General features: G+C 40.7%; 1 protein-coding gene and 1 non-coding gene across 2 annotated transcripts; both read left to right on the top strand.

Moving 5' to 3' along the window:
- The first annotated feature begins 5,262 nt into the window (after window positions 1–5,262).
- trnat-agu lies at window positions 5,263–5,336 on the top strand. Its single transcript has one exon. It is a non-coding gene; the product is annotated as a tRNA-Thr (tRNA).
- Window positions 5,337–13,314: 7,978 nt separating this feature from the next.
- cryaa (crystallin alpha A) lies at window positions 13,315–15,920 on the top strand. The gene is made up of 3 exons (XM_005807813.3): window positions 13,315–13,691; window positions 13,865–13,987; window positions 15,397–15,920. Exons 1-3 carry the CDS (start codon window positions 13,494–13,496, stop codon window positions 15,604–15,606), a joined length of 531 nt encoding a protein of 176 aa, XP_005807870.1. The 5' UTR covers window positions 13,315–13,493; the 3' UTR covers window positions 15,607–15,920.
- The last annotated feature ends 23 nt before the right edge of the window (window positions 15,921–15,943 follow it).

Here is a 15,943-nt window from a genome sequence, read left to right as displayed (position 1 = left end):
TACGGCTTGTTCTCTCTGTTTTCTGTATTAAAGACTGCACTCACATACGGCTCTGCTGAATCTACATGTGAGGCTGAAACCAGGTTTTGAAGTCCGTTTTAGTAACCAAGGCGAAATGCTGCAGTAAGGGCTGATAACGCTTCATTCTGGACGTTAAAGTCCAGTAAATTCAGGCTCTTTAGAAGTAAACTGATTCTCACCTCAAAGAAAATTCACTTTGTCAGATAAATGTCTGTTTTGTGTTTTCTCCACGGACTGCCGATTCTGATGTAATCCTTTTCCTGTTTAAACTGTGTTATACATCTTTCACGCTGTGTAACAAGGACTTGTTTGTACGCTAGTGAACCCCACACATACATCAGAATTGATCTTTCATCTACAAATCATGCTCTTCTCCAAGTCCCTACAAAATATTCTTGTTGGATTAGAGATTTGTCACAGTAACTTCCTCTGCCATGATGATTTCTGTAAGCTCATCCCCAATGTGTTTTACTCACAAACGCTTCGTACATAAAAACCCAACATTCATTGAGGTTAAGGAGCATAACTTACTCTGGAAGCCATCTTGCCATTACTGTAACAACTAACATTTACAGTTTTCCTTATCTGCAGCCAATCAGCTCCAAGGTAAACAACAGCCAATAGTGTTTCAAGTAGGGTTTTTTTTTTAGCTTCCCCAGCTGCATTTTCTTTCAAATATTTTAGATAATCTCATTGTTAAAAAAAAAAAAAATCACTGCACCTCTGCACCACATTGTTTTGGAAAGCTGTTTTCCATTGTTTAACCGGTGAGAGTAAAGGAAGATCACTGGACTGTCCATTCCACAATCCAGTGCATTCCTCTCCTTGTTGTTTCTTTATTCCAGTTCAGGCCACCTGCCAATCGCCCCCATGGGATTAAATGGCCCAAAACAACACTTATCCCTACTGTTGGTGCTGGAAATCACCTCAAAGCCTTGGATGAGCCGTCCTCTGACTTTTCCCTCCCACTTCCTGCTCCGCTGCGTCTCCGCTTGTCCACCTCCACTCGCAACCCGACCTGGACTCTGCTGAGGAAACCCGAGACTGCTTGATCAGTTTCCTATCTGGCCTTCACCAGCACGGCTTCAGACTCAGACAAAATCAGGATATACATCGCCTCCTTGTCAGAATTAAAAAAGCACATTTCATCGTTTACTTTATCGTATGCGTCAAACGTAAAAACAACACACTGATTTATGGCAAAGGATCACTAGCCGCATTTCAAATGTGGGCAAAACTTTGTCAATATTCTGCTAACTCAATTGTGGTTTTTCCATTAAATATGAAACGCAATTAAAATAACATGTAAATATCTTTGTTCACATGATAAGTCATTAAAAAATATGCAGTGCCATTATCCTCCTAACACATCCTCTTGCTTTCTTCATCATGTCCATCACCAATTTAGAAAAAACATCTTTTTCTAAATTGGTGTGTTTCCATTAAACACATTTATGTTCGTAAATATAGTGTATATAGTCAATGGAAATGCAGACACATAAGTAGAATCTGACAACATTAAGTAGGCTAAATGTTTTTAAAAAGCAACCTTCTTTCTTTAAAGAAATTTAACAACCAATAAGAAACAAACTCATCAACATCTACCAGTCCGGAAAACCTTACAAAGCCATTTCCAGAGAAATACAGAGAGACCTAATATCCACACATGGGGAAAATATAGAACAGGAGAATCTTTTGGCCAATAAAACTATTTCAAGACAACGTCAACTCGTCCAGATCAACATCTAAAGCAACCTGGGCAAGACTTACTTTAGTTAAGAGTTCATGATTCAACAACAGAAACAGACAAAAGTTTTAGAAAGTGGCCTAATTAAAGGAAGGATTTTAATCTGATTAGGATATGACGTAAAGATAGCCATGAATGGACGACTGACTGAATTAAAACTGTCAGTTACTTTTCACTGCATGGTTGCTTTACAGAGCTTTCTTTCTCTTGCTAAACAAAATCGCTATTTGAAAACCACATTTTGTATTTATGCAGCTCATATGTCTCTGATATTAAACGTCATTTGATGACCTGAAACCTTCATGTGTACACAAACTCTTCCGAAGTATTTTTGTGTAGATTTCTAGTACACTTGAAATAGACAGAATGGTTTTGTGGACATGACTCAGTGCGTTGTAATGGCGCTTGTAGGAGTATCGCTAGCGTTAGCAGCCAACAGGCGACGTCCATACTAGTTATGTATATCAAAGGAGAAATTTTAAAACCGTCAAAAATCTGACGCAGCTCCATTTTTGTTCACATTTTGTGAAGAAGGAAGATTCCTTCAGTTTCTCAGTTCTTGGTGCAGCGCCGCCATAGACGACTGGGGGAACCGGTTTTTCAGCTGGTTTGGGTCGTGGTGCATTGTGGATGCGAACCACAGCAGCTTCATGTAACAAATGTTAAAATTTTGTTCCCCAATGGAACTGAGTCTACCGGACTATCAGGTGTGAAAACACCCTAACATGCAAATAATTTATGGAACTCCAATAAATATAACCTAAAACTCCAAGAAAAGAACAAAACCAGAACCCAATCCTGAGGGCCAGAACACCATTTTTATACAGCATGTTCCAGTATGAACATAGGACCTGCAGACTTGTTGCCAATGGAAACATGCTTCACACTGTAGGCGTTGCAGTCAGTTCCAGTCCTGTGTTGTGTGTGACGTTTTACAGAGGAACTAAAGAGAAAACCGTCACAGTGATTACTCTGAATTGTTAGCATGAAACAGGATTGATGTAAATAGTGTGCGATCAGGGCTGTTTTGGCATCTTCAGTGCAAGACCTGGCAACCTACTTCAATTTAGCATTACACAGGAGAGACGGACTGTAAGCAGTCAACTTCCAATCGATGTGACAGGAGAGCAGCCCAAAGAAAGTTACTTTTCTTCTCTTTAGAACTTCCTACCTTTCATCCGAGTTGTGACAGAAAGGCTGGCTGAAGTAAACACCTCTCCTACACTCCTCTCTGTTTGTTCCCGGCTCTTATCTAACCCCGCTGTCAGATTGAGCAGCAGCAGTGAGCTGAGTAAAGAGCCTGCGGGCTCATGCAGAAAAGCTACAGTACAAACAGTCAACTTATCTGACTAACTGTTCCTCACTCCTTCACCTCAATGAAGCAATGCCTGGAAATAGAAGAAATGCCTTGAATCTCCGAAAGGACGGGTGTTTGTTACAGGGAATGTGTGACAAATGTTCGACAAATGAATGAATCCCTAACACATTCATTTATTTGCATTGACTAAATCCCAGAACAATTAACAGAAAGTTGCTTAAAACAGAAGTTTGCATCAGTTTTCTCCTTTTCAAACCAGTAACAAGCAAATGATTTTCCTTCTACAAGTTTCCTGCAGTAGTTTGCTGGAGTTTTGGCCCATTCCTCCTGACCGACCCAAGGTACTGGTTTGATAGGTCTCCCCTCTCACACATCTTTTCACTTCTGACCACTAGTTTTCTCTAGGACTTTGTGACAGCTGCTTCGAAAGCACAAGCTAGCTTATTGATGACCAACAGTGTATCAAGTGGCATTGTTCCCAGGCTGCTTCAGCTTCTCAAGTTGCATTTTATTTTGAATATTTTAGATATAACAAATCTGTGAATGGAATCTTCCAGAATGAGCCAGAGAGGAGGCCAATCTCAGACTGACGGAAGATAATGAGCTAATGGGTTGATGGGTTGTAATGAAAATGCTTCCCCCAGCTGCTGATGAAAACCCATTTTACACAAAGTTCTCAAACCTCAGTTGGAATTCTTGAGCAACAGTTTTCAGAGAAATGTTTCAGGTCAAACATGAGGCACGTTTTACTCTCTAGAGGAACCAGGGAACATCTCCTGGAAATCCTCCAACAGAGCGCTCGGGTCAGGAGTCACTGTGATCCGGTGGGTAAAAGGTCAGCGGCTGACTTAGCTTCATGTTTAAGTGAAACCAGTGCTACAATGAGAGAAATTCTGCTTTCTGCAGCTTTTAATCAGTCTTATACATTAACATAGGGGAGCTGTAGAAGTAATGTACTGGTTAATGTGAAGCTTCGCCCTGAGGCTGTGGCGTGTGAACATCAATGTGCTTTGCTGCTGTCACAGAACAAATTAATTCCTAATAACAATGCGGCACAGTGCTAACAATCCAGCATATAGCCCATAATTAGAAATGAGCTATTTTCCTCATATGCAGCTCCAAACTACACCAGAGAGCATCCTCAGTCACCAGAGAGCAGGAGATCAAACAGCCAAACAAGCATTCATCATTGTGGTTGCTATGCAACACAAACAACCCATGAGCTGTCTTCTTAGTTTCACTGATCTGAGCTCTAATAACATTAGAATAGTAAAAAATTTACTGTCAGTGGCTCTCCGCTCGCTGCCGAAGAGGAACATGAAAAGCTAATTGTGAATTAGTATGCTGCTGACGCTTCATAATAAAAACGAATTATATAATCATAGCGAAAAGATTAATAAACCAAACCACCAAACAGCAGCAAGACACAAACATCTTCACACCCAGTGAACTTCTCCGCATTTGGTTCCAAACGCAAACTTCCGCTGGATGTTTTGTTTTTTACATGAAACACAGCAACGCAACGTAGAACATTTATTTAATCTAAAGTGCAAGAAAAAATGAAACTTGGAAAACCATCTTTTCACAGAGGGCGTCTTCGCTCTCAGTCAGCTGAAAGCGAGGACATCCATATACACAGCTAAATGCTAAAAAAAATGAATCTGTTCTTTGATCTGGACTTTGACTAGGCCATTCTGACACATGAATCTGCTCTGATCTAAGCCATAGAGTTATTGTCCTGCTCAAAGGTGAACTTCCACTTTCAAGTCAAGTCTTCTGGAGCCTCTAACAGGTTTTCATCCAGGATTGTTCTGAGTTTGGTTCATCCACAGGCTCCAAACTCTCAACATGGAGAAATGATTGCTTGCTGGTGACATGGACTTTGTTGAGGTTTTAAACAATTGGGTTGATAATTTTTTGGCTGTGACATACAGTATGTAATGTACCAGATCAATTATGAAGAAAGCTGCACTATGAAGCTTACAAGAAATTGCATGACACAGCTCTTTCCTACAAAAAGGTGGTAGCTAACACCTGGCTTGCTTGTCAAAAGAAGATCCTGGATTCAAAAACCTGAAAAAAATTATCACTGGTGTTCACAACGTATACATTTTGAAATTGGTTTGTTTCACACGTCATCTGACATTTAGAGAAATGGTCATTTTACTATTTACAAGGCGCTGTGGCTTAGTTGGTCAAATCGCCTGCCTAGTAAACAGGAGATCCTGGGTTCAAATCCTAGCAGTGCCTTTGATTAAGTGTTCTCCTGTAATGGTGGATGTATGCAAAAACTCCTCAGGAAAGGTTAAGATCAAGGACATAAAGCTGCTAGTTTTGGATTTCTACCCATTGGTAAGTTTTGGTTTGACTTTGGCAGTTTCTAACACAAAGTTGGCAGATAGACAAGGACGTGTCTCTGAGAAGGTCATAACACTTCCCTCCTACCTCGAATATTCTGGCTTCCAAATACATTTGCATGTGGAGTAGAGGCACAATGTCTTTGCCAGCAATAAAGAGAGTTAGCATAATCCACCCGGCTGCGTCTGTGATTGATGCTCTCCTGCCAGTTTAACTAGACGTCCATGTCTTAGTAGGTCAAAAGAAACACGTTGGTCAAATTGAAAGATTCCATTAAGCCTGAATCTACCAGCAGTAGGAACAATTTGGGGCTTAACTGTCCTTCCCTTCACCATATTGTTTGCATAACGACACAAAAACAAAGTATGAAAAAGTTTGATTCATATCAGCACTGGGCAGCTCACACATCCACATAAACGCTCTCATAAATTGTCTCACATAAGAGCAGGTGTCGGTTGTTTAGGTCTGTAATAGAGCAGCTAAAACAGAACTAACAAGCTGGAAGCTGCTCACCTCTACCTACAGTGGCCCAGTTGGACACACTTCTGTCAATAAATTGATTCTCCCTCCACGCATGCATACCAGGACAATGGCAGCTGTCCAATTAAACCGCCTGGTTGAGCTGTAACTATTGCTGTAACTATATCTCAACTTAACTGTGCATGGACACACTGTGACACCATGAAGAACAACTCCAAATGGTGTGTTAGTGTTCGCATAGCAGAGGGCACTCATTTTACACACACACACACACACACACACACACACACACACACACACACACACACACACACACACACACACACACACACACACACACACCCAGAATGCTGTCACATGATTTATATAGTCTATGAATAAGTATTGACCCTCTACAGATTACATCTGTATTTCCTTTCAGAACACCAAATAAACTTCCATAACAGGTAAAAATAGCATGAATAAATACAACATGAAGTTTTCAGAAACTTATTTTTCTGTACTTGCTTGATCATCCTTCATTTTTGTTTTCCTTGACCTTGCTTGCTTTAAGTCACAATCTTTCTTTGAGACGTGAGATATTTGAGGAGTGTATCGCACACACACATTTCAAGTGATCTGCAGCACTTTAATCGAATTAAGATCAGGATTTTGACTTTTTTAGGCCAGACTAACCCTGCCTGGATGGATTTTCATTACAAATATGTGCAAAACGTGTCGGTAAAAAAACACAATTTCACAGCTGTGGTGTTTCCATTAAATAAGAAGAGTAATTAAAATCACATGTGAAGAAGTTTGTTCACACGGTGTCATTAAAAAAACATGACGTGTCACGATCCTTCAACTACTTCCTGTCGTCTTCTTCTTTGTGGTTTGTGCCAGTGGCAACATCCAGTTTTTGATCATGTGACTCATGTGATGTGAAATAAAGTGTTTCCATTGCAATTCAGAGAAGCAAACCAATTTTTATGTGGCCAAGCAAAACAAAAATCACTTCATCCCAGTGACAAACGTTTTATTGAAAAATGTGTTTTTCCGTAATCGGCATGTTTCCATTAAGCAAATTTGTTTTCAAAATGTCAAATTAAAGGGGCGTGCCGTGGTGGCGTAGTGGTTAGCGTGACCCATATTTGGAGGCCTTGAGTCCTCGACGCGGCCGTCGCGGGTTCGACTCCCGGACCCGACGACATTTGCCGCATGTCTTCCCCCCTCTCCTTCCCTGTTTCCTGTCAGCCCACTGTCATAGAAGGGACACTAGAGCCCACAAAAAGACCCCCTGGAGGGGTAAAAAAAAATTTTCTAAAAATGTCAAATTACATAATTATGTGGTAAATGGAAAAGTTTCTATAGTTAATCATCGCCAAGACTTCAGTCATTAGCCCACACCCAATCTATTTCAGCCTATTCACACAACTAACTACCAACATGCACAGTCTCTACAGAAAGAACCCAACCGGGGATTCAAACCCAGGACCGTTTTGCTGCAAGGCAACATTGCTACCAACTGCTCGACCATGCAAACTGTCTTTTAATTAATTGGATTAATTGCTTAGAGATATTAAGAAGACGCTGCAGGGTGCCCTGCTGCTGCTTGTTCCTCCTCAGTTTGCTTCCCTTTGTTGTACGAAGCGTTTCCCTGCTTCTGTCCTCGTTGCTGTGGGGTTTCCTGCAGCATTTTCCTCTTCTGTGACTGGGCTTCATTCTGCTGCTCAGCCGAGGCCGTTTAAAAGTTTTCTATGGGAACGGGACCTATTTTAAGTTGTGCGCACGGTGAATTATTGAGTATTAATTTTATTTGTTTCTCGGTCAATTGATTTCTTAAAAGTAAAATTATTGGCCTCCCTTATTGAGTTCTTCTGTGTTTTTTTTTGTTACACTTGTTACCTGAGTAAATAGTAAATCCTTTTCTTAAACAAATGATTAATTTATCTATGTAAAATGTTACATTTCTACATGATTCTGATTGGGAACACCCCTCTTACTGTGTGGAAGTCACAAGGCACCACTGATCTAATAAGATGTCAAATATTAAGTAAACCTAACCATGTAGTCTAAAGGTAGATAATCAGCACATGTTTGTTATGCTGCATTGATGTTGAAATAATGATTTCATTATCCAAAACCAACCAACAAGCCCCTGTTGATCAAATATGACTAAACGTTGAATTCTCGTTCTAAATTATTCTTTGGACCACTTTCACTATGCGACAACATTAAGTAGGCTAAAAAGATCTCAAAAAGCAACACATCATGACGAAAAGAAATTCAGGAATGCATGAGAAACAAAGTCAGTTGCAAAAGGCAACAACGTTGGGATTTCAGCAAACTAACGTGGGAGGCAAAATCCAGAAACAGAGAAAACATGAAACGGTCGTGAACCTAATCTGGTGGACAGAAATGAGTCCCAGGGCAGATTGAGTCTTCCTGGACGTCACAAAAGACCAAGCATTTATGACCCCGAAAGGTTAGTTTGAATAAGAAGTTATTGGTAATAGTTTTTGTTTGACTTTAACTGTCAAACAAATTTCATACCAAGTGAGCTTGTTGCAGCCCTTTAGAAATTGTCTCCTGGTGTGAGTTACAGAGCTTTATCAGCTGATATGGAAGATATGGAGACCACAGGAACATACAATTTCTGTTGGCACTTCATGGCCTTCTAAAAGTTGTTAAAATTGATCAATTGTATGCAAAAATGAGCTAAAAAATGAGTGTATGAAATATAAGCATCTGTTTAAACTGTTGCCCTATAGGTTATGGTTTCTCTAGTGAGTGTTAGTATAAATAAGTTTTGTCTGCAGGTGTCAGAGAGACTTCTACCAGAACCCGCCCATAGGAATATTTCGATATCCGCTTACACACCGCTGCTCAGGCAGGATTCAGAACCATGAAACACTGATTAAAAATGTAGTCATCTAAGGCTGGAAAGTCTTTCTAATAACTAATGTTGATGTTCTGTAGGACGAACAATAAAGAACAAAATAATTAGGGAAGCAATCAAACCTAGAACCTAAGAAAGACGGAGTTACTAGTGGTTACTTGTGAAACAGAAGTAAAATCACATTAAAGTCACGAAAGATTTTAATAGTAGTGGCTGCAAGATGGCTGCATTTGATTGTATACCCTTTAATGCAACACGTTGCATCATTTAAAGCCAATTTTAAGGCTTTTAAACTGAGACTTGATGGGAACAAGAACAATGTTTAGCACCTTCAGAGCAAAAAAAAACAAAACTCCACCTGTAGTTCAATAAAAAATTTACAAAAAAACATTATGTTCTGTCTGTCATGATGTGTGGTGAGGAGAACGCTGAGGACCCAGGTTGGGATGAAGAAGTGAAGCTTTAATGGTGAAAATGCAAGTCCAGAAAGTCCAAAACCAGGCAGCACAGCTGAGCGGGAGGCTAAGGCTCAACACTGGTAGCGACTGGAACACGAACGGGCAACAAGACAAAAACTACAGACAGGTACGAACGATAGACAGTTTAGACAGATAAGACACTTTAGGACAAGGACCCGATGAGGAACAAGGTGGGATTAAATACACAGAGGGTAATCATGGAACGAGACACACCTGGGAACAATCAAGGGGTAGACAGGACAACCCGGAGACTCAAAAGACACAGAAATCCAAAATAAACACTCAGAAAAACTCAAATCCTTACACTGTCTCAGAAAACAACCCTAATTCCTGAAGTAGTCTGCAGTGGAAACAAACTTCGTCCTTTTTGTGTTGACATATTCTTTAAGTCTCATTTAAAACATGTTTTTAATATATCAGAAACTACAAATGTCCTGTTGCAAAGTGATGCAGAGAAGTGAGTCCATCCAGGCTTTTTCTAACCTGGACAGGATGTTAAACAGAATATCTGTCCTTTGTATTTCTTGATTTTTTTTTTTTTTTTGGTTGCTTTGATATAACAAATGATTAGTCACCTGTTATGTAAGCGGAGTGACCACATACTAGTAAACCATAGATGAGATAAGAGGCCGATTTTTAGTTGCATTAATAATCTCTCAGATCACATATCTTATGTAATTTTGCCAGGAATGGTGCCGTTATGAAAGATCAATCCAAGTCTGGATCAGATAGTTCGTGTTTTTCTGCGTTCAGGGCAGAACTCAGGCAGAATCGACGCTCTATGCGCCAAGGGTAGGGAACATTTTTATCATTTCCCAAAGGCAGTGCAGACAGAGAAGTTGACAGTGCTTGACTGTTTTGCATAATGAAAGAAAAACAAAAACTTGTACTCCCCAATCGCAGGAACAAAGGATGGGGTCGAACCCCTGCGGTTACATAAACATGTTGGAATTATTCTGCAAAGAGAGGAAAAACAAACACGGATCCAGTGCATGATGTTTATCTGTTTCATACCATAATCAACCATAAACCAATTTTATTGACGAGGGTATGAAAATATCATATACAGTAGAGACAGAAAGAGCTCTAATAATAGCTATACACATAAGAATATACTCATAAACATACCATTGAAGCTACTTTAATGCTACTAGCGCCACCTTGTGTACAGTCTTTGTACTTCCATGCCTTAAGAGACTGATTGTGCTGTTATAGATCATCCGAGTTCAGCTCATCACAGCAGGTGGAGCAGGTGGAGCATTCCCTCTAATTATTCCTGAACCATCCCTAATAAAAGCTCAACTTACTGATGTGTGGATGTGGAAAGAGAAGCTTTCCACCAGATGTGGATCCTGGGATGAAGCGGACTCTCCAGCCTCTTGACCCTGCAGACATTCTTTTATCTAGTTTCTAGAATCCCCTTTCTCTTTACAAATAATCTCCAAATCCTGAAGGTTTTGATTTGGTTGCTTGGCAACCTAAAGTTTCAGCTCCTTTTACAGATTTTCCACAGGTGCAGGTTCTCCTTATTGAACTCACCTTTGTACTCTTGGGTAAATCTACTGGGTCAAGTTCCATTCAAGGCAATTCAGCTCAATTCAATATATATGTAATTGTCTTCTAATTGTTTTTGCAGATGTCGAAGGTTGTGAAGAATCTCCTGTAGCAGTCTGTATTAAGACAAATCTGAAGAACCCTCTGACAGAAAATCATGACGTTAATCCACAAAGCTCCAGACTGTAGACTTCAGACTGGTATGTTATTTCTTCGTTTTTTTGGGAATTATGGAGCCATCAGCGGTCTCTTTCATACCGACCACCTCGTGAACTGTCTTGCCGTCTCTTCCAGTCTTTTACAGGTCAACAATCTAGTTCCAGATGGAGACCTTTAAATGGAAGAGGGTAGTTCTGGTAAACTACAACCTAAATGTGCTCTGTAGGATTGGAAGTTTGTGACTGTGGAAATCATTGGAGTACACTGAACTTGTTGAAGCAGGCAAACTTTCTCCACTCGTTTATTGTCTAATGTTTGAATAAGCAGTAACCTAAATTTCCTGTTCTTAGCTGACAGCTCTGGCACCTGGTGTTGTTTCCTCCTGCTGTAGCAGATCTGTTCATGGACGATACTTTACATATCTCAGTTGCAACAAGTGGTTCTTTGAGCCACTGCTAACGTTTTTCCAAGTCAAACTACTAACTTCAACAAGGCATTTTTGGCCAAACAACTACTACTTACTGAGTTTTCTCCCCTCTATTCCCTATACACATGAATAATGGTGGCACATGAAAATTCCAGTATATCAGCAGTTTCTGAAATAACCAGGATAACAACTAATAACTCTTCAAAAGTTGCTTAAATCTTCTTTCTTCCCCATTCTAGTGCTTGGTGTGACCATGATCATTTAACAATAGTCAAGCAATAATTGACTGATGATGAAATGAACATCATTACATTGTAAATAAACTGTGTGCCATTTCATCTGAATCTGTTTGAACTGAAGATATCAGAACTGGACGCTCAACAACTTTTATTTGCTGCAACTTCAGCAAATAAGGTGGACTGGGAAAAATGGAGGGTTTATTTTTTTTCATCAAGGTTCTCAGATCCCTCCTGCCTTACTTTTGTCTTCTTCTGTGTTTGCCTCAATGAACATCTAAAAAAGAAAATCTTTGAATATTACAAATGCCATTCTGGTAGGCTTTCCACACCCGTTGGCTAAAACGGGCTTTTGGAGCTGGGGCAGGACAGAGCACACAGGCATTGTCTGGCCCATTGATAAAAAGGGAGAATGCTGACTGTGCTGAACTGCAGTCAGTCTAACTACATCCACACCCAGTGTGTAGCTGCTAAAAACCCTGAACCCAAACAGACTGCCCAAGCTGCCCCTGGGCCAGGCAGCCTTTTGCAGCCTGGCCCAGTTGCTCTTGGCCTGTGGCTGCATGGTGCCACTAAGCCCCCCGTGTTGGCTAGCCAAAGCCCAGAGGGATTACACTAATAGAATACAACGGGAAACCAGTGATGGTGAAACAAGAGGCTTGTGAAAATCCCCAAACATCTTCGAACACACTACAGCTGAGAGCATGAACATTCATAGCACTTGTGGCCTTGATTCTGTTATTTGTTCTGTTTGCACTGTTGCACTAAAATAACATCTTAAAATGTCCAAGACAGTTGTGAAGTAATAATACTAAATACCTGTTCGGGTACAGGAAAGGGAGCCAAAACAACTCTCCCATTTCAGTAAAAACCACCATCCATTTTGGGGGTTCCCTTTGTGTCAGACATGTTGCCTGTAACAAATTTGGGCCTAATTTTTATTTTTGCAGACCTACAAAAACCTGTCTTGGATCATTCAGTGTAGTCTACAGGCCTCGAAGATCAAAAGTTATGAAAAGGTTTTTTTTGCCATGTGAACATGTGCCATGCCACAAAATCTGACGTCTCACTATCAAACAGGATTGTGTCATAACTTCCACATACAAGGGTGGATCTGTACCAAACATGCATCTGTCATCACAGAACTCCCTGTGCATTTTTATTACCACCTCTTAAAGCTAAAAGACATTCTGCTTCCCGTTCACTATGACTGTCTCTGTTAGTGGTTATTGCTCCATTGATCCTGGGAATCATTGTACCTAAAGCTGGTTGACGTCCAGCCAGGCTGCAAAACAATCCAGCAGCATTATGTCACTGACTGGCTGAACAGATAGATGTGTGTATCTGTTTCATGCAGGTAAAGTTGCTCTGCGTGACTGTAGGCCAGATTCCTGGCCTTTTTGTTCCTCACGTAGAATTCTTCCATCTACCCATGGTTTGTTTTGGCAGCCATGTGAGTCTGGTGTGTTTAGAGGGCATTGGGTCGCTCCAGGGTATGGTAGTAATGGTGCGTCCCCCCACCCCCCACACACACACACACAAGCCCCTTCTGTCACCTCTGATTCTGCTGACAGGGTCCAACCCACCATGAGATAATGCCATTCCAGAGGGATTGTTGTTAAAGCCCGTCTTTCTGGTCCTCAGGTATATAAAGAGGTGTCAGCTGTGGAGCAGGGGACGAAGCACCGTGGAAACATTCTTCACTCACAGATTTTTATTGTCTGCTTTATTCTCCTATTCCTGCAATTTCTGTCCTACTGGACTCTGAGTTCTGCAGGTGAACCTGCCAACCTGAGCCAAACCAAGCAAACATAGACCAAACCGCCTCCAACCACAATGGATATTGCCATCCAGCACCCCTGGTTCAGACGTGCCCTGGGCTCCATCTACCCCACCCGACTCTTTGACCAGTTTTTCGGAGAGGGAATGTTTGACTATGACCTTTTCCCCTTCGCTGCCTCCACGATCAGCCCCTATTACAGACACTCACTTTTCCGCAACCTTCTGGATTCCTCCAATTCTGGGATCTCTGAGGTAAATACAGTTAAGACCGTGACAGTTGAGAACAGATTAACATTCCTTAAGCTCTTCATATTCCTCTTAATGTTAGCTGGAGTGAAATGGATCTTCTGCTGTGTTGTTGTTAAAACGCACAAGGTCTTTCCACAGTGCTGACTGAACCTCTCTATCCATGTGTGTTTCTTCAGGTGAGGTCTGACAAGGACAAGTTTACAGTCTACCTGGACGTCAAGCACTTCTCCCCCGATGAGCTGAGCGTGAAGGTCACTGATGACTACCTGGAGATCCAGGGCAAGCATGGAGAAAGACAGGTGATGCTCTTGATTTTTCTCCAATCAGGGGGCTGGGGGAAGGAGAACACAAGGAAAGGACAGATAAAGAAAGAGGGAGCGGAGGTAAGAACGGCACAAGGGGGTAGAAGGATACAAGTAGGGATAGAAGAAAAGATGCAAGGAAAAGAGGAATGAAGAGGGAACATAAAAAAGAAAGGAAAGAAAGAAAGTTCACTATGGGGTCAGTCATTGAGGAAGAAAGAACACAAGATAGGAAGAAAAGAACAATGTAATGAAGAACAGATAAATATACAAGGAGGAAAGGAAAGAAAGAAGCGTCACTGAAACCCAGCAACAGAAAATTAAGTCTGAAATTTCAATCATTTTTCCAAACTTAGGTGGAGCTGGAAAATACTTCAATCTAGTCGCATTGTTTTCCAGACTGCCTCCTGGATCTGTTCTGTGGGCTGGTTCTCTAAATGTTCAGAGTACCACTAAATGTGAAAACTCATTAGTTGCAAGAAAACTCATTAGTTTTCTCGCATCTTAGAATGTAATCTCGTGTTTTAAAGCAATGGCAACATGTGATATACTGTGTCTTATGTTCTAAGATATTTTCTAGTAAAAGCTAAAGCTATAAAAAAATATATATATCCCCAGCTCTTGGGAATACAGCCAATCAGCGCAAAGGAAAATAAATGACGCTCCTCAATTGGCTAACAGCAGCCGGTAGTATGTCAAGTAGCATTGCCCCGAGGTATTTTAGTTTCCCAAACTACATTTTCTTTCAAATATTTTAGATATGCTTCAGGAAAAAAAAAAATCTGCCAATGGACAATTTTTCCACAAATAATTTGGTATTAAGTTCCGCAGAAAAAAATCAATAAATAGGTGACTCAGACTGGGTCCACTGTACTGGATAGTCCAAATCAGTTCAGTTTACTTCTTTGGTACCAACACCCAAAAAAATCATCTCAAAACCCTTTACAGAAAAACAAATAGACCAACCACATGTCAGTCAGAACAACCGTCTTCACTTTGTGTTCAATAACAGAATCCAAAGTGATTTGAACTAAAAAAAAGACCTCCAGCCGAATCAGATGAAGTCTCAAGAAGCTAATTAGATTCTATACAGTCTAATACTGTTCAGTATGGTGTAAAAACACCATTTCATCTAACTGGAAAACATGTTTGAGCTCCACTTTGACTTAAAACCATCAACCATAACCAGATTTCATAAACATTTTGGGCATAAGACACCTTGTGGAGAAGCCTATATATAACTTATGTTCAAATCTTTAAGAAGTCACTAACTCTGTAAGAAATTGATTGGATCTCAAACTTTTGAGATTGAGCAATGGCAAAGTTTGGTCCTAATACTTCTTCTCAAAACATAAATTTGTAATCCTCAACCCATAGCTTATGGCACCAACCGCTTTGTTTTTCAGGACGACCATGGTTACATCTCTCGCGAGTTTCATCGCCGGTACCGCCTGCCCACTTCTGTTGACCAATCAGCCATCACCTGCGCCCTGTCAACTGATGGTCTGCTGACGCTGACTGGTCCAAAGCTATCTGGAGGAAGCGAATCTGGTCGTGGTGAGCGTAGCATCCCCGTCACCCGTGATGACAAACCCAATGCTGCTCCATCCTCATAGAGGAAAATCGGTTCAGTTCCCCAAGAATCTGCTGGTCTGGGATGGACAACCAGAGATTTCTTCTTCTTCTACCCTTCCCTAAGAGGATACTCTTGTTCTTCTTCCTTCATTTTCTCTAGTTCCTCTATAGCTTCCTCATCCAGAACTACAGTATCATTGTTTTTAAGTATAACATAGATCAGCCCTTAGGGGTTGCTAAGTAAGGTGCTCGATACCCTTCCTTCTTTTGTCCTACCCTGTAATGTAGTGTAGACCTTGTTCAGTGAATATCTGCTAATAACATATAATAAAGCTGTAATATTAACAAATTGCAACCAGTCTATTGATTTATTCGCAA

Source organism: Xiphophorus maculatus, chromosome 24, assembly GCF_002775205.1.
Source record: "Xiphophorus maculatus strain JP 163 A chromosome 24, X_maculatus-5.0-male, whole genome shotgun sequence".
Taxonomy (NCBI): Eukaryota; Metazoa; Chordata; class Actinopteri; order Cyprinodontiformes; family Poeciliidae; genus Xiphophorus; species Xiphophorus maculatus.
This window is presented reverse-complemented; position numbering and strand designations above follow the sequence as displayed.

Coding starts and splice junctions, on each gene's coding strand:
- cryaa (XM_005807813.3), top strand. CDS start 13,494: ATGGATATTGCCATCCAGCACCCCTGGTTCAGACGTGCCCTGGGCTCC. Junction 13,692..13,864: donor CCAATTCTGGGATCTCTGAG/GTAAATACAGTT, acceptor GTGTTTCTTCAG/GTGAGGTCTGACAAGGACAA. Junction 13,988..15,396: donor GCAAGCATGGAGAAAGACAG/GTGATGCTCTTG, acceptor TTTGTTTTTCAG/GACGACCATGGTTACATCTC.